The sequence below is a fragment of the Thermobia domestica genome, chromosome 11, assembly GCF_964235325.1.
Source record: "Thermobia domestica chromosome 11, izTheDome1.hap1.1, whole genome shotgun sequence".
NCBI lineage: Eukaryota > Metazoa > Arthropoda > Insecta > Zygentoma > Lepismatidae > Thermobia > Thermobia domestica.
In genome coordinates this window covers 155,714,752-155,742,602 of record NC_137464.1, presented here as the reverse complement: position 1 = coordinate 155,742,602, position 27,851 = coordinate 155,714,752, and the positions used below count along the sequence as shown (strand labels likewise).

General features: G+C 36.5%; 1 protein-coding gene across 9 annotated transcripts in view; it reads right to left on the bottom strand.

The window, feature by feature from the left end:
- The window catches only part of tty (tweety), a 485,971-nt gene that overhangs the window by 226,619 nt on the left and 231,501 nt on the right, over positions 1–27,851 (bottom strand). For all 9 annotated transcript variants that reach the window (XM_081731237.1, XM_081731240.1, XM_081731242.1 and 6 more), the window contains exon 2: positions 16,784–17,201. In XM_081731237.1, coding sequence (XP_081587363.1) covers positions 16,784–16,909 — 126 coding nt within the window. In that variant the 5' untranslated portion in view covers positions 16,910–17,201. The remainder of the gene's footprint in view (positions 1–16,783; positions 17,202–27,851) is intronic.

Sequence of the window (27,851 nt, the reverse complement as noted above, 5' to 3'; positions counted from 1 at the left end):
ATTGTTATTTTCTTAGTGTTAATACTGAGGCACAAACGACTGCACCAGTGCCTAACTTGGATTTTTTTCTGGAGGAGCATGCATTAATATTTGGGTCCCCTAGAAAAAGTTGGTCAATTAGAAGGAAAAATAGGACCCTTCTTTCCATCTTTCTCTCTGTGGGTCCCCTACAGCCTGTCAGCCCTCTCACATAGCAAGGTCTGTGGGGTCGTTAGTTACGCCTCTGGACCCGTTCCATACATGACAAATTAATTAAGGGAACAATATTGACAAATCTCAAAGCCATACGAATAAATATTATTTCTAGGACCCCTAATAGTAGACTTTTTGTATTGAAATGGGCCCACGACTCATTTTTGTTTTATTCACCTTATGTGTGCTGTTTCTTTATGTAATGATGTGAACCTGTTTGATGCTTCATATATAATTTCATGTTCGTATCGTATATGGAGTAAGAAAATTTTTGTCTTAAAGTGGTCCCCCTCGAACGGCGGGGAGCTTCCCTGGGGGCAGTTGCCCCTTATCCCCCCACTATTTATGGCCCTGGACTGCACCACCGTATAAATGCACCACCCTAATTAAAAAAAAAAAATCTCTTGTCCACTTTATCGTAATGTGCTTTCTTCATTGTTTATGATTTGTTAATACCCAATTTCAGCTAATTTATCCCATTCAATGTATTTAGGTATTTAGTTTACATTTTACAGGATTGATTTGGTTCACCTTCAGGTATAAAAATTAAGACGGTGGAAAAAAAAAAAACTCCTCGAGAGGTTTGTAATGTGGACAAGAGACGTTATTGAACTCGGCAACTCAAATGTATTCCTGATGTTCTGCTAGAAAATATTAGTATCTCCGATTATTTTGCTACTAGAATGGTATTTTCACCTGCAAAGTGGAACGAAAGGATATTACAAGATAACAGTTGAAAATGGGTCGTGAAAATGATGTAGGTAATGGTGACAAGACAGGTTCGCCAGGAATCGAATCCGGGTTTCCCATACCAAAAGCGCGGACGCTAACTGCTTAGCCAGGAGGATGCTAACAGATCCTTGGGGAACAGCACAATATAAAGAAGAACGAAATCTTGTCTAAATTGAGGGGTGTCCAAGATAGAAGAGAGTGATTTTTTTTAATAATAGAAAATTACGTACATAATGCTATCGTATACCATACTGTACATACGATACAATATTTTAAAATAGTTGACTTTATTCTATAGGACTACTGTATGTATAAAAGAATGGGATTGTAAGTGTACTTACATGTATTAAAGTGTATGGACACTGGATCGCCAAGGAAACAAGGAAACATCATAAGAAAATAATGGTTTCCTTGTTTTTATGCATTTTTAAATTTAACGTCCCACGAATATATGCACCGAAGCTAAGAGAGATTGTTTATAATAATGAACGAAATGGTAGAATGAAGAAAATGGGAGAGAACATGAAAACCCCAAGAAAAAACATGCACACGCTGTTTGTCCACCACAAAGCCCACTTGGAGCGAGCCGGGTTCGAACCAGGGACACTACGCAGTAGTAAAGAAGTAGCAGTTCAATTTACAATTGATATTCATATACAATATTAATTCTATTATTTTTAATACACACTTATTTAATCACAAAACTTTCTTATGAAAACAAGTGCAAATATCGCATATGCACAGACTTGAAAACTAGCCAATCAAATATTTTCAAATAAACTGAAACAGTGTTGGCAAATCATTACGAATAAACTTCAATCCAGTGGTACATTTTACACACACACACACACACACACACATATATATATATATATATATATATATATATATATATATATATATATATATATATATGAAACTTATATTTTTCTAATTTGTTAACATAGTTAATATACGTTACAATTTTTAAATAATATTTGTAGGTTAGAATTGTTCAATAATGTTAGTAATGTAACAATTAACTTTCAGAAGATTTGGGGTTCAAATGTATTCTAGATATCTCTAACTTTATTTCCAAATTTCAATGCTCTTAGTGTACTAGACGCGTCAGAAATTACAAAAGAAAAATCTCTTATAGTTCTTTACCAGTGGGTAACGTGCCCATAACAGCGGCTACGTTCCCTCGTTGAATGGCCATGCTAATGCGTTGAATTAGAAAAGATTTAGCTCAAGTGTCTGCTGATTTAATGGATATACGCTTGCCAATTTCGTTAATAAATTTTGCGCCTTCTTGATCCCAGGATCCAGTAGATTCAATTGCTATTGCAATAAACCAATATTTATCTAGGAGATTAACGTATTTACTTCTTTTTTCTTTTGCTCTTCGTGCAGTGATAAGTCCTGCTTTAGTCGATGAAAATTGTAGATTGGAGGGTGCATAAGTGTATGAGCAAGTGAAATCCCAAATCAACGACTTTCCTTGCTTCCAGGGCACTAAGGTCATACACTTATGACCTTGCTTCCGGCCTTTTTCTGTCTGAACGGCTGCACCCAATTGGTTCTCTCACTGCTGGCACCCCTGCGGATGTTAAGGCTCTGAAAATGATGTCATTCACATTCGAATGGCGTGAATGTCTGCCGGCATTGCTTTTGCATGACAGACCGTGTAAACCTCTTTTATCTACGACAGCGTTGCAGCTTGGGCAGTGGTGTTGTTCGCATATATTTGCTCCTAGTCGAAGGGTGTCGGACACTAGGAAGCTTTCGTTGTCTAGGTGTAGACCGAGAGAAGGTGAAGGTAGAGCTTGAAGCCATGCTCCGTTTTCAGGGGACATGGCAGCAAGTAATCTGGCCTTATCTTCGATATTATTAGAAGTCTGCAATAATGAATCCAAACGGTAATTCACGATAGGCTCGTCCCAGATCGACTGATTATTTCGACTTTTGGGAGCCGGGGGGTCTGACCCAACTAAATCTGGCTATGCACTCCTGCACATCCGGGTTAGTGGCTGCATCTTCTCTCTGAAGGAGGGTTCCAATCAATTGTCTTGAACTATAGAAAGAGGCCAGAAAAGACGGGATAGCCAAATCCGTGGCGCGACGTATTCCAAGACCTCCATTTCTGACTGGTAGTGATGCTTGTAGCCATACTTCATCACTGAGGGTACAATTAAGAATATTATCCAGTCCTGTTTTAAGAGCATAGTCGAATTTCTCAAGTAGATTATCGTCCCTCCAGGAGGAGGAACAACGTAGAAAATACAACAATCTTGGGATCGAGAAAGATGCTCTGAGGAGATAAAATGCTGAATGTGCAGAAACTTTGGAAAGGCGTGAAAGTAGATGATCTAAAGATGATATCTTTTCCAGTAATATCTTGCTCCTTGTGTCTGGTGTAAGAGCCGCTCCTAGCAGTTCGGCGTTAGAAGATGTTAATAATTTAATTCCAGGCGCCGCCTCGTTGAATCTATCATACAGCTTTTGAGTTTCAGCATTTGTTACTCCTAGAAAGCCGATTTCGCATTTCGAGTAATTGAGAGACAATCCGATCGATGTTGCTTGTGTGCGTATATGATCTAAAGTATGCAATACTGACTCAGTTTCTCCGGCTATAGTGCCATCATCTAAATACCAAATGTTGAGCTCAGTATTAATATCTCTAATTATAGGGTGAAGAGTTAATGCAAATAGAGCACGACCTAGTGGATCTCCCTGTCGAACTCCACGTTGTGAAAGGAAAATTTTATCTCCTATAAAAAGGTAGCTAGGTTGTGAGTAGCTCTGATATATATATGGAAAGAAAGAAGAGAAGTGGCTTTTAACTGAACACAGCATTGAATCTCGGTTAATTTCGTTGAAAGCGTTTTTGGAATCTATTTTAAGTAGAGCTTTAGGTTGAGTATGTTGAGAGGAATTATACATTCGTGCAGCATGGACTGCAATTTCAGCTCCGTAGAGCACGCAGACTCCTAGCTGGTGTGGGGATAATATATCAATTAATGATTCTCGCATTCTGGAGCATATAATTTTAGCTGTGAGTCGCCTCCACACATTCCCCACTGCTACCGGTCGAATGTCACCACTTTTCTTCTTGAGCGCAATGAGTGAAGCACCGAAAAAAATCGGATTTATTACGGCTGGTAATTTTCCTGAAATTACCAGATTTTATAATTCGCAGATTGAGTTGATTAAGCGCTCTTTCGTCTCGGAATCTTGAATCATAATAAGAGCTTTTAGAATCGTTGGACGGAGATTATCCATTCCACCTGCTGAACCCGCCGGAAACCATTTAAGAGCTTTGGTAAATTTTAATGCTGATATTTTAGTAAGAGTAAAGAATGTCTCGGGAGGTTTAGGAAAGTTCAATGAATGAGAGTGAGCAGGATGTTTCTCTCTAAGGGATTCCAGCACTGATTTATCCGGAGTAGTTAAAATATCTTTGGAAGATAATAATCTCATTGCTCCTCGTATGTCTCCCTCTGCCAATTTCTGTTCGATGGTCTTGATATTAAATGAGTTGGATGTTGGCGATTGACGAGGTTTGTACGTATGCATAAAGGGTGCTGATAGAGCATCCCTATGCGATTCTGACCAAGTCCTGATTCTGTGCTTTACCCACGATGTGAGATTGGTGACTTTTTCGGAATGTGGTGGAATACAGAGTACTGCATATGGGTATAGGAAAAGCTCTGTCCAAGACTCAAGATTGTTAGTTCTCATTACCTTTTGTATTACGTGTTGAAGAGATTCTGCTACGGCCAATCTAGCTCCTCGAGGAACTCGGCGAAGAACTGGAATGTTGGCTTTGAGATGAGCGAGTACACTACAAAAGTGAGATAAAGAGTCTTCAGAATTGAAATCTATGCCATCAAGAACTATTTAGTGGATGATAGTGTGTTATTCGAAAGTTTATGATGGCATCTGCCTTTGTGAATAGCTACACCCCTCTGGCTGAAAAAATGTCTGTTGCAGTGAGAGTATGATACTATTTGGTACATCTGAGCTACCGCCTGTATTTGTGCTTTGGATTAGGGTAAAAGCTTTGTGCTGTGTAGCGTTGATACAGTTAAAATTTGTATTATTGGTTGGATTTTATTATATAATGCGAAACGTAAGAAAATTTTCGAAGATAAACGCTGCTTTTCCTTGATTTTGCGCACTTTTATTACTTTTTCCTTCCATTTCATACTTGTGCACATGGATTTTGCTAACATGAGTAACATTTTTCTTCTCTCTTTTTTTCTTTCTTTTATTTTCTCCTCCCGAATTTTGTGCCCCCTTAATTGGGCACCCGGGGCCGTCGCCCCGCTCGCCCCCACTCCCCTTACGGCACGGTTCTAAACAAAGTTTGAAAGTTCGGTACACGATTTGAGAAAGGGTGTCGTTCAAGTTCTTCCAAACATTTCATGGGTGACCATTCAATGTTTCATGGGTGACCATTTTTTGTATAACGACTTCGGATTTATTCTCTTCAATTTCTTCTTTGTCTTGAAAGAAATGTTCATTCTTCGATGTTAACTACGTCTTCTTTACTAAATCATTTGCTGCATTAGGTTACGTCTCTGCAGGGATTATACTTCTTTCTTATCGCTTTTACTCCTTCCGCCGCTTTCCATGTCAACACGAAAGACAAGGAAAATGCTGTCCATACTTCTCAGAAATGAATGTCCAATGTCCAATCCTTGCTAAACTGATGCATGAAAGATTTGCCAAATTCGAAATTATAATGCAGAAGTTTGTAATTTATCACTTACATATTCACCAAGAACAGTTCTTTAAGTTTGCTGGAGCATAAAGGCTACGATGGCTGGATTTAGGATTTAGATTTCTGGGCTTTCGGCAGCTATGGCCACTTAGCCAGTCACGATGAGGGATGACGTCCCTCGGCAAGCAAACTATCCGCGGAAAAGGAAGGAAGCAGCCTGGGACCAGTAAGTTAGGTACCATCCCGGCATTTGCATGGTGAGAATGAGAAAAACCCTCATTCAGGATGGCTGGCCTAAAAAAAAGGCTTTTTACACTTTTTTGACCGAGTGCCGCCACCGGGAATCGAAGCCGAGACCGCTCGCACCGAGAGCGTTAGCGACTTCACTATGCAGGGTCACTGCGATGGCTGGAATGATGAGACCGTTCTTTCTGGCTTCGTTCTATCATGAGATCCAATAACATCTGCAATTATGACGATGAAGGTAGAGTATTATGTGTAGGTATTTAACATTTGCTTTTTTCCTTTTTTCCTTGTAATGCTAATATCAATGTATTAATCTCATAACAGAAGTAAGTCTATAAAAGCTCAGAACTGTAAATGTTCTTGGTTCGATATTAGTGGGGTTATATATAATATGACAAGTATTTTTATTCGATAGAATATTTTATTATTATTATTATTATTATTATTATTATTATTATTATTATCAATAATAATAATAATAATAATAATAATAATAATAATAATAATGATGATGATGATGATGATGATGATTTCGGATTAATTTTCGAATGCGATAGTGCTTTCTGCAAAAAAAAAAAAAAAAAAAAAATGCACGAAAATAAAAGGAAAAATGCGCTTATGTGCTTGAGGAATCATGAAGAAAAATTATCTGCAGTTCAGTTGAAATGGATTGTTAGGTTGAGATGGAATATTATGAAAGAGATTGACGACGCTTCAAGTCTCTTTTGGCAGTTTTCTTTTTTCCTTTTTTTTTTCATTTGATGAAAAGTTCTTGATGTTCAGAAGTGGCGAAACCCCTATCAACACTCCGTTGCATGCTTTGATCCTTCCTTCTCTCTGCATTCAATCCTTTTCCAGTCTCTGCCATCATCTCTCATTCATTTCTTCCATCATTTTTTTTTTCGCTGCCTGTTCCGGCTTTCGTTTTTCAATACGTCGTTGTCAAATCCTCTTTTCCTATTTCTCTACCTTTTTCGTCATTTCCATTCAAATTTGATTTCAATGCTTAAAAGACCTAGGAGTGGGAAGTTAGTTTTTAGTTGTAGTACTTCATTGATGAATGATTACCATGACAGCCCATTTATATATAAAATAGTTTTTATTTTCTTTCTTTCTTTTATATATACGTAGCTCAACAGGCTAATCACCAAACACAAAGTACGGTACACCACACGAAATATAATCTTTTAGTGCTCATCGTATGTGTTTTTTTTTATGTAAAAATATGTAAGTATGGACTGACTTTTTATTTTCTATTCTGATGGCATTATAATCTGCACAAATTTAAAATAAACATGCAGTGAAATGCTATCTAAGCTAGGGTTTCCCAACCTGGAGGTCGAGACCCTGGGGTTTGCGAAGGGAGGTGGAAAAAACATAAATATAACTAGGATCTAGTAACGGAAAATAGTATGTTTTAAAGATTATCTTGAATTTCTTATTTTGATACACTTTTTTTAAAATTCATTTCCACACTTATCATCAAATACAGAGAAGAATATTGAACAAAATGCTAAACAAATAAAAGATCGTTTAAAAACAATCCTATTTATAATATAAAAAACATATCAGCCTGTGAGTAAAGATAATGTCTAATAGTACAGTCAAGCTCATAGGTATCACTATCTGCGCTACCTGCTTGCTTAATGCCAACAGATGACTCTAGCGTTCAGGCAGTTTGCAGATTTAAAACTAATGTGATGATTTAATTGTAGCTTATAAAATGAATATTTTCAATTTAATTATTTCAAAATAGGGAAAGGCCCGAAATCATATTTGAATTTTCTACATTAATATTTGTGTATTTCTACAGTAATGACCATTGAATTGCAACTTGAGCTGTATTGTACCAATTTAATTATTTGAAAATGGATTATGATGATATAGAACATGAACGTCCTTTTTGCTGTTTATTATTAGAACAAGTAAATAATTAGAGCTTTTAATTAAGTACGATTTTAATCTACAGTGCACAGAAGGCAAAAAGTTTAATCGAAACAACTTCCTGAAATAAAAGAGAAGTGATCTAGTGAGAGTCTGTATGTTGAAGTAGGACAAATCTCCATATTGAAATTGAAATTGGACAAAAATACAACAGCTTCATACTGAAATACAATTCAAAATGAAGGCTAACGTGAAACTTGAGTCTGATGTGATTTCAGCAGTCTTCACAAGCGATAAGCAGTAATAAATGAAAAAAGAAAAAGCTTATTCTAAACTGGAAATTACTTAGAGTGGTCACTGACAAGAGGATATGATAAAAAAAATGATCGCGATGAGAAATAAGTTGAGAAGCCGATTTAAGCTACTGATTGTCAAACTGTGATACGTGAAACTCTTGCGAGGCTCCCTTCGTGGCCACAGGTTAGTTCTGATGATGCACAAGCTATTAAAACTGTCAAAAACGTGGTAAAAACATGTGGGAGTTCTATTCCCAGAGTATCATGCTTTCAGTCAAAAACCATGCAAACTAAGACAAAGGAAATACTGCAGTTGGAAGTGACACAAAAATAATCTACAATTATCAGTCAGAATGGTCAGGCGTAGGATTTGATTCAAGAACTTTCGTCTGAAGATCAAAAGTCGTCAATTCCAGTACTATATGTTATGAAACTGCTTCTAATGTGCATTACCAAAGGTTAAGGAATTCATAATTTGAGAAATTAGATTTGATTTTTAGTTTAGCGTCCCGTTCAGCAGCGAGGCTATATGAGACGTGGACCTACAGTTTTAACGTGGAATCCAAACCATATGAGCTCCCGCCGGGAATCGAACACGGGTCTCTCATGCCAGAGGCGCGTACGCTAACCGCTTAGCCACGAGGGAGCCCTTGATAAATTAGAATCATAAGATGAAGTTGACTTACATATTTTACTATTGTACGGCTTTTCAGTTAATTCTTAAGTCAGCTACGGCGCACAGCTTGGGAAACCCTGTCTTAATACTTCTGATAAACCTACTTGTAAAACACATAAGAGAATACACATAATAAGGCAATTGTTCTTACTTTATGTTTAACAATACTTCCGTGAGTGCCATTTATTTGGCTTTAACATTAATCGTTTTTTAACGGATGCAAGTAACCTCGTAATTACAACTATCGCCTTTTTTATTGTCCTCTGGTTTTAAAAGGCTGAATTACGTCAGAGAAAATGTAAACAAGTGAATTGCGTAAGAAACTGCATTAAGAGCTCAATTTCGCACCTGGTATCAACATTGTGTGACGATATGCTCAGAGCCGAAAGAAGCAGGAAGGGCAGACAAGCAAGGCTGTGTGAGGGCGAAGGGGAAGATGAACACCATTACGAGAACCACCATGAAATTAATTATGACGAACGCAATGCAAAATTACAAACGTACATACAAAATGAATCACGCAAGCGACAGATGTTCACTGACTTCTACTCTTAACAATTCATGCAGTTAGTTGCTTTTTGATCTGTTGGACAGTTTCTCCTTTCTCTCATTTCTTTCGTAAAGTACCGGTACTTCCGTCAGTAAATGACTCAAAACATTTTCAAAATGCTATATTTATAGAAATGTACTCATTTAATTTTCAACGCTAGAAAATTAATCTAATAAACAAAACTCAATAGAAAAGACATGAAGGCTTTGGCGGCTCTTAGTTCAGTAATGCTTATAACTAAGTAGTAGTTTGGTTAGCAAATAAGTTTCCATTTGACGCTATTTCTAAGTCGTAAGTTCGCCGCTACCTCCTGATTCAGATAATTATCTTATGTTGCTGAAACAATATCGAAATGTATGTGCTCCGGTCGAGAGTCAAACTCTGAGAGAACGTCAACCTAATGCACCTAATTTAACAGCAAATGTAATATCGAAGTTGCCTCACCACTGAGGGCCACAGTTCAAACCACAGTAATTTTAAATATTTATTCCAAAGTTGTACAAAAGTTCTGCAAAGAGTCTCTGATTCGATTCTAGAATATATAAGTTGGGACTCGCGGATTCACGAGAATACTTCTGAAGTATACTATAGCCAAAAATATAGGGTGCCCCATGCCATGGCTTGAGGAGAGACAGGGTAGACAGAAAATTTAAAATTATATTAAAATTTTCTATAATTTCTTTTTTTCCGTTGACTTTTTTACGTTGAAACTAATTCTTTTCTAGAATCTGTTTCCATTTACCTATCCTGTGTTGGATTCATATTTCTTGCATCGGCGCGCAAAATTAAGAACCAAACATTTGCTGTGTAGAATTCTTCGAAGGACGATCGGGATTCTGTCTGTTACAGGGTTGCTTGTCTAGATTATGTAATGTAGATTTGTAAGTTCAGAAACACTGCTACTTTCTTCTTGTTGTTTATTTTAAATTATCGATCTCCCTCTATAGCATGTTAAATTATTATACACATTTTGACAAGTAGAACTGAAGTGATTGCGGAGAGTTTTTATCTTTCTTTACTGTGTGTGACTGTTTACATTACACTGTATTCTTGGGGCATTCACATGGCAGCCTATATCGGACAAGATCCGACATTCCATCTCCTCACTACTTCAATTTCAACCTGGAGTGGTGAATATGATCTCTTCTTTACTTGAAAATAATTATTCAAACATTTTAATGCCGTTAGAAAATCTTGTGGCGCAGTATGCAAACACGGTACCACCTTCTGGTAAACACGGGGATACCCTGTCCAATGCAAATTATTGTGCGGTGTTTCTATAGCTTGGGAAGTTAAAAATATTCCTTTGCGTCCGGATCGTGGATTCGAGTACTTTCCTCCACTCTTAGCGTTGTGGAGAAAGTAAAGAAGTAGATACTATTTATAGTATTACCAACTGCGAAAACATAGTATTACTAGTTTATACATTTTTTAATTATTTTTTTTTAAATTTAGTTCCATACTTCCGGTCATGCTCTCAGGAGAGTTGGTAAATGAAATGCGTTGATAAAGAAACAAGTGAGTTTCGTGAAGCTATGGTAGACTTAAACTTTGCGAATCCAACACTCAAACTCGAAAGTAGTACAACTACAATTACTGGATGCAATAGATTAACAAGATTTAAAAATATAGCCTGTTGCTCGAACGCGGAATCCATATCAAAAAGGTATGGTTAAGGAAGGAGATAGAATATACTTATACTATTGGGAAGCTAAACTGCTCGCAAAAAATAAATAAATAAATAAAAAATCGATATCTGTTACCGTTTTTGCTCTACGGAAATCAGTATTGAAATCTGAAGTAGTAGCAAATTTCAAACACTTCCTGTTTTAGTAGAGTGTGAGTTCTGATAGTACATTCTCTTGACATGCTGTATCGACTAAACAAAACAGCTTGTCGCTACCTATTACATTTTTTCTCTGACTTTGAATGTTGAAACCGGAAATTGTTAATTTGAACCACTTCCGGATTGAATACACGCTTATGGGAGAAGATATAACTTTGAAGTTGAATCGATTACAAAAGGCTGCATCTCGAGGTCTCTTACCGCTTTTTTCTCTCTACAGAAATCAGTACTGAAACCGAAAATAGTAAATGTCAACATCTTCCGGTTTCGATAGAGTGTTATGAGTAGAGATTATATATTCTGTTGACACCCTCAATCAATTACAGAAAACACCTTGTTGTTATATATTGCCAATTTTGTTCTACGGTGACCAATGTGGAAACTGAAGTGGTTAATTTGAACGACTTCTGGTTTAAATACAGTTTACAGAGAAAGTGGCACTTATTGTTGGGAAGTCGAATCAATTACAAAAATTGCATCTCGATATCTCTTACAGTTTTATTAACGGACATCGGTACTCAAATCGGAAGTAGTATACTCTAGTAAATTTCAACCATTTCCGGTTTTAGTAGTGTGTTGTGGGTTGTAATTATATGTTCTCCTGAGACCCTGAACCTTTTGCAGAAAAACGCTTGTCGTTATCTAACACCATTTTTGTTCTACGACGATACATCTTGAAGCAGGAAAATGTTAATTTGAACTACAGTACTTCGTTTATGCCGTTTAGGTTAAAGGACACGGGTGATTTCTAAATCTGAGTGGCAATGAAATAATTAATGGAATGAAAGTGTAGGAGGAATAAGAGAACCCACGGATATGGAGTACAAACAAACTACCGTTTAGCTTTATATATAAGACTAGCTGCACCTGCACTCTTTACACAGTGTATCATTCACATGAGCACGAGCCTCACAACATCTGAACATGTCCCTTTACAGATAAGTGAAATACTTCTTGATAAAAATCGGCAAGGGGTACCATAAAGGGGAGATTTTTTTCCATTATGTTTTCAATATCTCGCACCCTTTGCAAGATTAAGCGTACTTGCGATTATTATTGTGGGGGGTTACTGATGAATGGCCCAGATAATTATGTTCTGGGGGCCACCTAAAAAAATTACACTACCGAGTTGAACATTGCAGCCTTCCAATGTACAGTCCGTAGTTTTTATAAAAGTTACAATGACGAATTAAGTCAAACATATCTAAATACATGTATTTTCTGTTTTCACGAACTGAAATAGATTTAATGTTCTCCTTTTGTTTATTAAAATGGCTTTTACGGTGTCCTTTCTCATGTGAAATATTTTTTCAGAGAGCACGAAACTGTTATCTCAAAATTTGGTTTGCCTCTAACAATTGTTTCAATGATTGACAAGTAATGTAAAATGTGCTACCTTCGTTTCTTTCGAAATGAAGATTTTGTGTATTCACTGGTTAGTGATGCATGGGTATATTTGCGAAGAGTATAGCAATATTTCATGAAAACTTCTTATGCAACCTGAATTGTGCCAATAGTTTGCATCCTATTTTATTGTACCAAACTAGACACTGAACGACGGCTGATATTTTATTTAATAAGGTGTGGCCGTCCTATGTTTAGTGATGTGGTGCTGGTTTCACCGTCCTTTTCCCTCCTGTTGAGGACACTAACTAGGAATTGGTTGCAGCAGCTCGCAAACAATTCCTAGACGCTCGTTCCCAGCCGTCTGAGCATCACAGTCTGGTCCCTATCAAACTCTTAACTAACTATATCGCCGGCCTTCCCCTTATACGCACGTGGTTCTCTTGTGTCCCGTGACTTTTCTGTCAGCCCAACGACTTCATTCAAAAAGTAACGAGTGACCATAAAGTTTTGGCTGATCAGTGTATATGTTACAAGAACAAACTCAGATATTGAACTGGTTTATTTAAGGGTTTTTCATTAGACACATAATGTGATTCCGGGATGATATAACGTCTTAAATGAATACTTGCAATTTTCATTCCTCATTTCTTTTATCATCATTCATTAACTTCGTTCAACAGCAATCGGCTAAAAGTGAAGAATGGCTAAAAACACGTTATTCTGATTTGACATTATTGTATTCCAGTAACTATGACAATGCAAAATTATACCACGACTGTCAAGATATCGTTCGTTTACTAAGATGCGCAAGAATGCTGAAGAACAGCTTGACTTTTCCCATCAAGACACCCTGAAATCTTCCATAGGACTTGAAACCTAAGAGTTTTACAATCAGCAGTGTATTTAAGGGGAGGTATACGAATTTAACCCTTCCCCATTAAACAATATATCATGCAAAAATACATTTACCATACTAAAGCATGTATACAAACTCCTCATATGATATGAACTTCACAGTTTGAACTCCTTTGACGATATTCCGCATGCATGGCAACCGCACTTCAAATTTTCATTTCACTTCCTACATCTATTTCACCATATGAACAGTCCCTCAGTAGTACAAAGCTGATAAAATCGTACTTGCGTTCCACTATGAGCTAAGAAAGACTTAGGTACAAATCTGGCTGTTTTCATCGGGTTTGAGACAATATTGACTTTGGATTTTGAGGATATAATTAATTTTTAGCAATTATCAAAGCATGAAACGTTTCATTCTGAATGTTAACGCAAAAACAAGCTAGCGACATAGCATTACGGTTGTTGGAAATATCATATCATGTGACAATACACACCGAATAGCCACTTATGCAGATTATGCTGCACATAAGCTTCACAAAAAAAAGCAAAACTAAAAATTCATAAAAATACGATGCTCGTAAATAAGTGTCAAAATCTGACTACTAACCTCCACATAGTGATGGATGGTAATAAAAATACGAATTCGGGCAAGTGGCAGCAGTGTACACTCAAACTGCTTTCGCAAACTGATCTCGATTAATTTCATTTGCTCTGCGTCCTACCTGGACTTACACCGCCTCTGAAACTAGTGATGGTGTGCGTTGTAGAAGCGAAATAAGTTTTTCATAAATTGAATATTTGAGTGATTCGTAATCCCGAAAATCAGATTTTTTAAACGAAAGTTACTCTAGGAAATATTTTTAAACATGAAAAAAAAATAATTCATTCTTTTTTAATCCGGGGAGCGAGAGGGCGAGATAAGTCATCCTTTTCTTCTCGGATGATTTGAAACTCAAGCAGTGGAAGTCTCAACATAATACGAGCAATATTGCATTTTTCGACGGTAAGTATGATACAGAAACAACAAAGAAAATGCCAATCAAAGATAAACATTTGTTAACATTTTCACGTTTTGGCCAATCAAATCAAGCATTGCTTGATATTTTTCAGCTGTATCCTTTTTCTCTAAATTATCCCGATATTTGCGTTTCCATGAAATAAGTGCTGTACGAAAGATCTGCAGAATTATAAGAATAATAATGAGTAGTATTTTATTGATTACGATCCCCCAGTAACTTAGTAATGATTTAATTTTATATAATTAAGGAATAGTGATTTATATTCACAATATATTTCATCAAAGTAAATTAAATTTAAACAGTAACTCTGGGGTCTTACTAATAGTAGTACAAGGTTGAAATGCAGTAATGATTGAATATTTTGTATCAGAAGTTTTATCTATTTCATTCACGAGTGATAGATTTTATATCTTTGGCCAAGGCCAGTTCTTTTGAGTGTAAAAATAAATAAATAAATAAATAAATAAATAAATAAATAAAGGACATTCTTGAGAAATAAAGTCACAAAATTCACAAAAGGGAATCACTACAAATACGGTAAGTGACATGCTAATTAATTATATACGCGGCATTCTACTCACAGATTGAAACGCCGTTAATGAATAATCAATTTGTTTTATTGTTGGTTTTCTACAGAATTCCTTTGCAACTGAAGTAACTGAAGAATTGCCAACATTTCGTATTTAAAAGTATTACATAAACTGAGAAATAATTTACTAATATAAGGCGAGTCAGTCGAAATGAAAGTACACAGAAAGGATTATTGTCGTTACTAGCCTTCTATTACTATCACCATCACTACTACGACTAACGCGACACAATGATTCAATGTAGTCAAACATTCATATCTGATATGAAAAGTCATTGCTTCATTTACGGTCCATCTGAAGTTTGTGCCCAAGAACGTTCTCGGTATTCTTCGGGTTCTTCCGTTTCGTCCTACGATTTTAATTTTACCAGTTATTTCTTCCGTTATTTCTTCATTTACTTCAGTTTTATTATTCGTCCTCTTTAACGTACAAAAATGAAATGAAATGAAATCTGAGTTTTACGTCCCACGATTATGCCGATTAGGCTAAAGGAGACGGTGATTATGAGTGAAATGGTGAAATGATGAAAGTGGGAGGAAACGGGAGAACCCCGAGAAAACCCACGCACACGGTGTTTGTCCACCACAAAGTTCACTTGGAGGATCAGGGTTTGAACCCGGGACCCCATGCACCAGATGTGAACGCTCTACCACTGAGCCACCGCGGCGCCTCTCTCTTTACCGTACAAGTCACAATTACATATTTTATACACATTACAATTACATATATATACGAGTATATCGCACAGCCGGTGGAAGACTGTTGCAATGCAAAAAATACACATTTGTAGGAACGTAACTTTTTAAAGTTTGTTAATCAAAATTGCTCCCTGGAATACTGGTATTTCTGCCATCTAGGGGTCAATTTGATTAGTTACGTTTCTGAGAATATACCACCAGGTAGAGCTCGCTTCTCTCTAATCTCTTTTAAGCGATGATAACTCAAAATTTTCATATTTTGAGTTGTAACATTCTTCCACTGGGTGTGCGATATATATATATATATATATATATATATATATATATATATATATATATATATCACATATGGTGTTTGTTCACCACAAAGTCTACTTGGCGCGAGCTGGGATCGAGCTAGAGCCCGACACGCCAGAGGTGAGTGCTCTACCACCTAGCCACCGCGGCCTCACATTGTATTAGAAATGGCTTTTCACCATTACTGAACACCTTCACTACTAAGAAACAAAATCCTAAACTACATCTATTATAGTTTGTTATAAAACATGAAGCGACAAAGCTGTTTGCTTTTCTAGTGATTACATACTTATTCTCATTATCTTAGAGATACATTTATACTCATTATTTTACCTTAGAGATCATAGTTTACTTTTCAACACAGAAGCTATTTGACACAACTGACCTACAGGTTACATGCAATTCGAATACTGTACACCAATCAAAGATCAAACCTACGTCTTCCGTACCGCCGTACGAAAGGTAGGTGAAAAACCTAATCATTTATCTATAGCCATGCACAGCCACAAGAGAGATCTTAAGCGAGAAAACTGAATTCCAATTCAACATGCATTATAATTGTAGAGTAGATACGTAACACGCAGTTAACAGCTTAGAAACAAACTTAGAGAATATAACCTATCGCTCTTAAAAATAAAGAATATGTCGCAAAAAAAGACAAAAACATCGAAATATAGATAACAATAAAAGTTAACATTGTATGCATGTAAACACGCATTTACAACATTGTCCTGTTCTACATTTTGTACGTTCCCCATTGACCCAATGTAAAACTAATACTCCCACAATACTGATGTAAAATCCAACAGAAAGAAGTAAAGGTTACCATATCTAGTTATGCACTTACCTCCAAGTAAAGTTCATTCTGAGGACAAAATGTTGAATTCACTATATGGAAAGTGATGTTAAAGTGAGGAAGTTTATGGAAAAACTGTGCCAATATTGGCGGCGTGTAATCGTCTTCGGTCTCCATTCGTTTCGCACTTCTTTTCTCGAGAAACCTGCTGCTACCTAGCTCTTCGCGACGAAAATGGTCACGTAGTTAATACGAGAATTTTTCTTTAAACACTATTTCCGTGGTCATCGAAGATTAAGTAGGAGATATGAATATGGCACTATTTTATGTTTAGATATCATTTGTCTGTTTTCCATTTGTTTCAAGTGCTAAGAAACTCGATGGTTCGTCACACACACTACTAACAATGCGCTCTATTCTTCGCCATCACCCACTCCACAAGCTCTCCAACGAACCTTCATTGGCACACCTGCAAAGATAAACAATAGAGTATTGATTAATACTCTAATTAACACAAGTGCATACATTTCTTAGCTCCGTAAAAACCTTTCTTGACTTCGGATTATAAATAACATTAATCTGAAAACACTAAAGACTACGAAAAAAATAGCTAATTCTGCAGACAGAAAAAATAAGGTCATTCGGTATGTCTAAAGAATCACAATAAACATCCTACTCGCTCAAGAGCTAAAAAAGAGACACACTTTTGAAAAGTTATGACTAATTTGGAAATGCTGTAGTCAACAATCCTAACTACTTTTCTCCAGTTTTTCCTCAATTCAATGTCTTAAATATTACATTGTGCCAGTTAATGACAAAATTTTTGGTGAGTGTTGGATAAGCATGCAATTCCTTAGAAGAAGTGTGGGAACCCCACAGTTTCTTTCGTAAAACGCTGCCAAAGAATGACGAATTGATGGCACAGCATTCTTTCAAAGAGCACTGTAACTTTGTACTACTCTGTCGTAACACAATATGCTAAATATTCGTTACGTATTAAGGCCTAAATATCTTGCATCGAAAAGGCAGCATACTGCAGGGCATTTTTTAAGCTACCTTTTTGTATCCAAATGGATACCCAGTCCCAGTACTTGGATACCCAGGCCCAGCAGTTTGGATACCCAGTGCACTCCATAAATCTTTAAATTACTGGAAGAGTACTTGAACAATAAAGGGCCTATCCGGTTTCAGTGATGTAAACAGACCTTTTGGGAGATGGCAGAAATTCGGCTTAAATGTGGAAGAGACTATGCAGATTCTAATTCGAAAAGCAAATTGTCCTAAAATGGATGGAACATACTCAAAAACAGCACGAAACATTAACATTAATGTCAGGGAAAAATCAATGGAAAACAAGTATTTCATACACTTATCTCAAAAACATAAAGAGGGAGATGGCTGAAAATTAGATTAAATATTGGACAGTCTCTGCAGATTCTACATTCAAAAAAAGAAATTGTCCTAAAATGGATGGAACATAGTCAAAAAAGATCACGAAACATGGAAAAGTCAAGTCAATGGAAAATCAGTGGGAAAAAATGAAGTTGTCCACATATCTCAAAAACTGTAATAAGGAGATGGCTAATAGAAAGCTTATTACAAAGACACAGTGAAGAGCTTATAAATGAAGTATAGCACACACTGCAGGGTAAATATGGATAGAACGTTGTCAAAAGCCAAGTTGTTTGAGTAAAATCAATAATAATGATAAAGTATATGTATCTTCTTCGAATTACCCAGGTCACTCCACGCGGAGGTTACGTGCTTGAAGTATCTCACATCTTGATTTGGAATCTCCGGACTCGATTTAGCGCGCAACGTGACTTTTGACGTGATCACGTGACACAGTCTGGTGCTTATGGCAAACCGGATAGGCTCTTAGTTGAATTACTTGGTTCGCTTTCCAGAGATTCCCAATTCTCATTATTGCCCAATTCCAGTCTTCTCAAAGATTGTTCTCTTTAACGTATCCTGGCCTAACATTTTCTGGCAACCAAACATTTCATGTCTGCTATGGGCAATATCGATAATTGAGAGTTGTTTAGACATTTTTTCTGACATAATAGATGGCACAAACTTGTAAGAAAGTAAGAGATTGTCCATTAAGTACAAAGCGCTATTTTTAACAATTTTTGACCCTCTTTGTTGCACAGGTACCTTCAGTGGCGGGGAGGCTGAGCTCCAAAATTTTAGGATTTCTATAGGAAACGAATCAAATGTTACTCATAATCTTCAAGCCGCTTCTCCCAAAATTTTGGGATTCCTATACACGAAATATTCTTAGGGGAAGTCCCTACCAAAATGTCTTTATAAATCTGTCGCTGTTACCTTTGTGCCCATCCCCCTTTTCCCGTATACTCAGATACTAGAATCTCTAATACTGCGTCACTGTATACTTTTCCGTTTTTTCTTCAGCTCCAGTTTTCTTAAATATTACCAGAAAAAAAATCCTTTTCTTTGGTAATGTCAGTGCCATTTATTCGGTGATAGTAGATCATGTTTAAATTCCGTGATAGTAATACAGGTATTAAGACTGCTAGTGATATTAACGGCTCCGTGAAACCTATGGTAACTAGATGAGAAACTTAATCATATTCTAAACATGTAAGAAACCAAACAATGCCATTGAAGTGTGAAAATAATGCTAGAAATTAACCATCTGCAAGTGGGATAACACGCTTTAAAACAGGAGAGATTTAAACCATGAAGATAAATTTTTGATTTTATATTGGTAGTAATATTTAGTATTAAATACATACGCATACACCTAAAATGATTTCGTTAGGGAAATGTTTAGTCAGGTTCACATATTGTTATTTCTTTGTTGAGTGGTTTGTGTCTTGTGTGTTTTTTGTGCTCTCCATCTCTACTAGTCGCGTTTCTTTGTCCTTGTCCTGTCTATGTCTAACTTAAAAATATGGATATAAAAATAAATAAATGAAAGAAAATATCCAATCATGATCGCACAGTATGATTTTATCTTTAAATACCGACTTGAGGGCGCATCTGAGCCAAAATGTGAAAAAAGAACATGTCCGCTCCTGTAATAATGGCGATGTGTTAAATCAGAAACGAAACGGTTAGCAGAAGTCTGACAAATACGCCATTTTGTATGTCATTATTTCATTTATGTGTACATTATACAAAACTGCGCTTTAAAAACTGTGTGCGTTTGAATTTTGCTGTGTGTGTGTAAAGGACCCTTTTGTGCCTGGATACCCAGTAGCGATTTCTTAAAAAATGCACTGGCATACTGTATAGGCTTTACATGTATCACTGTGATCCCATTCCTAGTAGTAGAACCATGTGAAGAGATATTATTATTATTATTATTATTAGTAGTAGTAGTAGTAGTAGTAGTAGTAGTAGTAGTAGTAGTAGTAGTAGTAGTAGTAATAGTAGTAGTAGTAGTAGTAGGAGGAGGAGGAGTAATAGTAGTAGAAGAAGAAGAAGAAGAAATGAATCAATTCTCTTCATAGATTGTGATAGATTTCAATCATAAGCAGTACAGATAATTCTTAAATAGCAAACAAAACACAAAACTGGTTCTTCAATATTGGAACATTTTATAATATTAATGTGAAACGCTTTGCTAAACTAAAGTTGATGATGAATGCACTTCTAACCGTTACTAATTTTACCCAGAAGCAGTATGTCTCATTACGGGGGCTATAGCCCGGGTCTCCAGGTGGACAGGGACCTCTACTCTGCTCAAAACCTCAACTGGCTATCTAAAAATAATCATGAATATACAATCATCATCGTAAAATAAAATATGACCAAAAATATGAAATATATCTCCTTAACTCTCCTACTGTACTTTCACAGAAATGTACTAGGTGAAGTCAGCAGGGGCCACATATTTTTACTAGTCCGAGTCTTCAGATGGGATAATCCAGCCCTGGTTAATATGTATTACTCTTAGAAATGTATAAATAAAAGTTATTATTTTTGTTCATGCTACATCTTTAATGCGTAAGATCCCTTTTCTCTGAACTCCTTGCCCAACATAGCGCTCGAAACATTTTGCCCTTCTACTTTTAGTTGTATATGTAATATAATAAACAATTTATTGGAATAAGGCAGAAAAAGAAAAAAGCTCTGTGCATTACAGTAAACAAAACGACTGAAAACAGACTCTTAAAAGATACAAAATCTAGCATCACCACCTACTTGAAGCTGGAAGTACTTGAATCTATACAGAGGAAAATATGAACGAGTCCCACGCTTAAGACGCTTACAATCATGAAAAGAAAATACAACAAACAGAGCCTCATAAAAATGACACTAGCTCAAGAAAACCAAATTTACGTTTACAGTGTTTGTCCCGAAACAATGAGATCGGCTACCACACGTAGGGATGCGCACCAGACAAGATTGGAGGCTGTCTCGTCTCGAAAATCTGCTGTAAAAGTGATGTCTCGACTCGAAAAATGTATATTTCTCTATTGGAAGTGCTGTGACTCGACTCGAATTTTGTCAGGAAAATTCTGTCTCGAATCGTCTCATGCGCATCCCTAACCACACGGCGCTCTAGTCATTAAAAGCGCGTCCGCCACGAGCGGGATTGATGGTGGTGTGGGTGGTGGCGTCTTAGCTAAGCAACGCTACCCGAATCAGTTGCTTCCGAGCTCTGGTAGAGTAAGAGATGCATATCGTACAAACCGTGTTTAAAAACGACGTCGAGATTTTTGGATACTCACAATGAGCAACGATACTCCATTAAATTTTTGCTTCAAGTGTGGAAAATCCGCTTCAGAAACGTTCAACATAATTAAGGAGGCTTACCAGGACCAAGCCATGTCCAGAGCACAGGTTTTCCGTTGGCAAGAGATTTCAAGAACGGACGGGAAAATGTGAAGGACAACGACCGCTCTAGACGCTCCTCAATGAATCGTGTGGACGAAAATTTCGTCAAAAAGACAAAACTCTTGGACCAAGACGTCGTTTGAGTGATAGCCAAAGAAATGAATCTACCCAAAATACTAGTGCACGATTATTATTATTATTATTATTATTATTATTATTATTATTATTATTATTATTATTATTATTATTATTATTATTATTATTATTATTATTATTTTAACTGAACATGCGCAAAATTTGTGCGAAGTTAGTGTCAAAAGTGCTGGATGATGAACAAAAGGAAAAACGAGTTGACATTCCAATCAAATGTTAGAGCAAGTGGAGAGTGAACCGAACTTTTAGACAATGTAATAACGGGCGACAAAAAATGGTAATCTAATACGACTCTGAAAGCAAGAGCCAAAATTCAGAATGGCACACCATGGAGTCCCCGCGCTCCAAAAAGGCAAAGATATCCAAGTCCAAGATCAAAACAAAGTTCATTGTTTTCTTTGACAAGAAAGGGTAGTACACAAAGAATTTTTGCCTCAAGGGAAAACTGTTAACGTGGCTTACTATGTGAAAGTCCTCTTTCCCGGCAGTCAATCGGATCCGACCGGAAATTGCCAAATGCTGAAAGCTCCATCACGATAACTCGCCGAGTCATACCGCGTTTGTTATAATTAGAGACCGGATGTTTAGGCACTAAAAACCTGCAAAATAGGCAGGCAAATAGGCACTTAAAATTTAAAAAATAGGCAGTAAAATAGGCACTGAAATGTAACTCGAAATAATTAAGATAAATACTCAATACCATTAAAAATAGATTCAAGTCATAGCTAATGTTCAAAGAATATAGAAACATATTTGTTTGTTAAAGAATATCTTCTTTTACTGTATATACAAAAACGAGGCATGTTATGCATTCTACATACTGTGTGAATCTGAAAGATATGCATATACTTCGGGAGGTGATTCATGACATGAAAAGAAGACATTAAGTTCTGTTGCATGTTGTTGAATTCTGCGTCGTGTTCGAGTGACAGGAGTGCCAACTTGGAATCGAAAATCGAATCCTGACAATTGGAACGGGACATAAAGTTGCGCACATACTTCAGGAGATGATTCCTGACATTCAAGAGGACTTTTATCTTATTTTCATGTCATGAATCACCTCCCGAAGTATGTGAACATCTTTGAAGTTCATCTTGTATATATATTGTAACGTACGACGAGCTTGTGTTTACAAACACATAATATAAGTAAATATGTGTGCATTATATTACATAAATTATATTTATTTTCCCAATGAAGGCTTATTTTGAAGAAAATGCATAGAATAGGCAATATTAGGCACTAAAGCAATTATTTAGGCAGTAAAGGTCAAAATAGGCAAAATAAAATTCACTTAAATCGAAACTATAACGCCCCATATAAACTTTAAAACGTTGTTTTTGATCATATCTTTAATATTAAAGAATAGGCATTTTGCTTAACATCCGGTCCCTAGTTATAATGTCATTGCTAACTAGAAACGGCGTAGCTATGTTGCCGCAGCCAATGTACAATACCGACATGAGACACGTGGATTTTTTTCTATCTCCCAAGCTCAAAAGAAGCTTCAAAGATTGTAGTTTTGACGATGTTTTTGCCATCCAAGAAGCAAAGACGGTATGCTGAGGGGGTGGTCGGATGCTGACTTCCAGGAGGCGTACGCTGCGTGGAAATCGCGCTGGCAGTGGTGTGTCAATAGCCAAAGAGAGTAGGGTTAGGATTAAGAATTTAGATTTCTGGGCTTTCACCATCTATGGCCATGTTAGCCCGTCACGTATGACGGATGACGTCCCTGAACCACACTATCCGAGGAAAGGGAAGGAAGAAAGGATTGGGTAGGGAAGGAAGCGGCCTGAAACCTGTATGTTAGATATCATCCCGACATTTGCCTTGTGTGAATGAAGAAAATTTCACTCAGGATTGTTGGCCTGAGAAAGCTTTTACACTTTTTCGACCGAGTGTCCCCATCGGGAATCGAACCCAGGACCGCTTACATGAAAGAATCAAAGGCGGGAGCGTTAGCGATTACGATACGAGGGGCCACACTCCAAGGAGAGTATTTCGAGGTATTTTATTAATTTGTTCCAAACGGATCAATAAATTTTATTTTTTGGTCCCAGTCTCATTACTTTCCGGACAAACATTGTAACAGCGAAATTTGTCTGGAAAGGATGTAAGGAACTGCAGCTTAGGTATACTACGTGCTCTGCGTATACTACTTAGCATTAAAAAATAAATAAATAAAATAAAAACTGAAATATACATTTATATTGACAGACAAGAAATCTAAAATCTTGTGCCCTGAGCCACTGTATTGTAAGAAATATAACATAAATTATACGGTAATTAGTTTAAAGATCAGTATTAATATTGAGAGTAATTTTATATGATATTAGCTGCTGGGCCCCCAGATTTTTTTCCGCCTCAATCACGAAAACTTCCCACTTATTTCTAAAAGTTCCAGTTTTATTTAGCATGTAAAAAGTATATAAAGAAAATTTATTTTTAATAGCAAGCTTGAGATACCTATACCAAAACTCTCTTTCCTCAATACTACACATAAGGCACAATGACATCGAATGTTAAATACATCCATTGATTACGTACATTTATGATTCTAACTTTCATAGTAAAAATCAGTTTTTTCTCCTTTCTTTGCCGCAATAAGAGTTAGATACAAAACTATTTTTTCCTTCTCTCTTATCCGGTGAATCATGATGGTTTATAAATATTCATTATTCACTTTAATATAAGGCATATTGAAACTGAAATGAAAGACGGGGAGAAAATGAATGTCTTTCCTCCTTTACAAAATAATAATGTTTTCTGTCTTTTACCTTCCTCTCACCCGCCCGCAGGCGCAGCGGTTCCACACGGAAGAAAATCTTCTGTATAATGCATGAATGTTAAGGCTGATATTTCATTCCACCGTTGAGACAACATCTTTCTCATGCTTGTCTCTTCCACTCGCTCCTTCATTTAAGAGTGACGTCATACGGCTGGGAAAGAAGTCAACTGACTGACGATGAGTTTCAATATAATTCGAAAGCAGCGTCAGCAATTTTCGGCAACGAATCATCGTCTATTAGGTTTTTCGTATTTGTTCCATGTGAATACCAATTAACTATTTATTAGATTAAATTTCGGATACAAAAATGATACAGGAAAATAAGATTTTCCTTAATATAGAAGAAAGATTGTATTACGACTTTTAGAACTGATTTGCGTATTTGATAATACGGCACCAAAATAATCTAATTTCCATTGAATGTAAATATATTTTTTGTATTTTGTTTATTTATTTTACTGTATTTTGGATGACGTGAAAATATGCAGCACTGGTAAGAGATTGAATGTAGCTCTGAATATTACTTTACACTTGGATCACTACAAATGACCGATATGACAGTACTACATTATTCCGTTAATGTAGCCATTGTGATTATATGGTTTGAGTACAAAATGCTCATGTGGTTCCAATCCCACTTATGCAATAGGTCCATGTCACATGATTTCGATGGTAAAAAGGGACATTAAACTTGAGTCCATAGAATCAACTTTTAACGTTAATGTCCAACTAATTCTGAAATAATTTGCAAAGGTCAAAAGATGGGATGACAAATCTTCCTTATCTCAGTTTAAAATTTACTGAAATATTTACGTTCAAATAAGTTATTTTAAAGCTAATTAAAAAACTGAGAAAGCATCGATTCATTTTCTCTTTTCAAATGCAATGTAATGTGCAGGGGCGTCGCATGGGTTGTAAGCGCCCGGGGCGAGAATTCCCACGTGTCCCGCTTCTAGTATGTTATGAAAAACAACCAGAGTTATTCTGTACTCCTAGATTTAAATATGGAATGTAAGATAAAAGAAGTTTTTATTGTCAATTTTTTAAAGCGAATGGATAATTATTATTTTTTAAAAAAGTAGATATTTGTTGGACACAACAACGATTTGTGTTGTTAACATTGTGATGGTTGACAAGGACGTAGCCAGGATTTCAATTCGGCGACACCGGGAAAGGGGGTCTGGGAAATCCTCCCCAAGTACACGAGGTCCTCTCCAAACTTTTTGTAAAAATTAACTTAAAAGTGCACTGTAATGCCTTTTTAGAAACTGTTTTCAATTTAAACCAATATAGGATAGCCTAAATTTGAATGTTAATAATATTTCTTTTACCGTTTTAGGGGGTAGGAACCTTTGAGCCCCCTCCATAGCTACGCCTCTGATAGTTAATACACAAAGTTATTATATGAGGTTAATACAGAATTGAAGGACTGAAAATATATTTATTTTGTTACTAGCAGCGTTCACCCCGCTTCGCTGCGGTCACCCCGGAACGCAATAAACTTTGTTACTTAGATAATTTTTACTTTTTCGCTTTCAAATTGCAGTAAATGTTAACATTATAGCGCCTGTCATTTATGTTAACCCGCCGAGTGACACGGTCATGCGGATTGCAGTAAATGTTAACATTATATCGCCTGTCATTTATGTTAACCCGCCCCGCTTCGCTGCGGTCACCCCGGAACGCAATAAACTTTGTTACTTAGATAATTTTTACTTTTTCGCTTTCAAATTGCAGTAAATGTTAACATTATAGCGCCTGTCATTTATGTTAACCCGCCGAGTCACATGGTCATGCGGGTTACATATAAATACGTTTATTTTTACCTATGATGAACTAATAACAAAGGATTTGTACGTATGGACACTTGAATGGTCAATTATCTCAAGACACTGGTAATTAAAAATTAAAGTGATATGATAAAAACCATCTAGGGTCCAAATCCTAACAACCCCCCAAAAATGAAAGAAATTGGTTCAGCCGTATTAGCGTGATGAGTTCACAAAGGATTTGTGCGTTCTCTTTTATATATATAGATTGATTGGATAGTACATGCCAAGTTGTATTTCTGATGCTAATCGGTTATTATCAAGTGGTGTCAAAATAAGCAGATAATTGTAGTATTGCAGTTATTGTGGTATTACTTGAGCATTTCTTGGACGAAATAGGAATAAAGAAAAGTCATTGAATTCTACTGAAGTTTCTTCTGTTTGTACCAAACCGTCATACGAATACGAAGTAGTAGTAGCAGATCTCCGTTAGTTTTCCAATAAAAACTCTTCTCACAGAGGGCTGGAGAGAGTTCCAGTTCAATAATCCTAGACGATGTTGTACATTACCAGTAATTTTACTTAGCCGTGGCCAGATCATTATTAAAATATCTGAATTATTTTTTAAAAAATATTTACATAATCTGAATTCCTTGAATTTTGTTGATTTTCCGCCCCGGCGCCCTCATTGATCGCGGAGCCCGGGGCGATGGCCCCCGTTTGCCCCGCCCACGCGACGGCCCTGGTAATGGCGGCCTTATTGTTGCTTCCTGATGTCAAAGAAAGAAAGAAATTGGCTGCCATAACAACCAAGTGCCAAGAAGGAAAGAAACAAAAAATGCAGTCGAACTGTTGCAGATTCTTATATATATATATATATATATATATAGCCGCGGATCCAGGATATGATATGATCAAGGGAAGGGCTAAACCATATAATAGTTTGCCGCTTTATCCAGTGTAAATAATGTAGGATTGAAGTCCATTTTATCCTGTGTATACTTGAGCGTCAAGGGGGGACTATAGTCCCTATAGTCCTCCTCTTGGATCCGCGCTTGTATATATGTATATATATATATATATATATATATATATATATAAGGCGGTGAATTCCGTTGATTCAAAATGATAGAAGAGATGTATGGACACGGAGATGAGATAAAAATACAAACAAATAAAAAAATCGTCGATGTCCAAATTAACTGTAATTACAACTTACATGTACGAGAAGGATGATAAGCCTGCTTTTTGCATGCATAAATTAAATACTATAGATGAAGAAAACCTGCGAAAGTGGGTAAAGGCATAAGTTTACAAGTCATAGGGTCCTGGAAAAACGCAACCCGTTCAATTTAATTGATTCCCATTTTCTTTCTCACGGAAGGACCACTAGATTCACCACTCGTTGAGCATTATATCGGCACGATCTCCACTAGCTTCCACAATTAAGAAATACTGAAACAACGGAGTAGTAACACGCACTTGATCCACTGGTAATCTTGAATTATCTCTAGCAGCATACAGTGCGGCTATTATGTCTTAAACGATTTGATCATGGTGACTGAAACGAATGCATAAGATAAATATAGGCAAGCGGGTA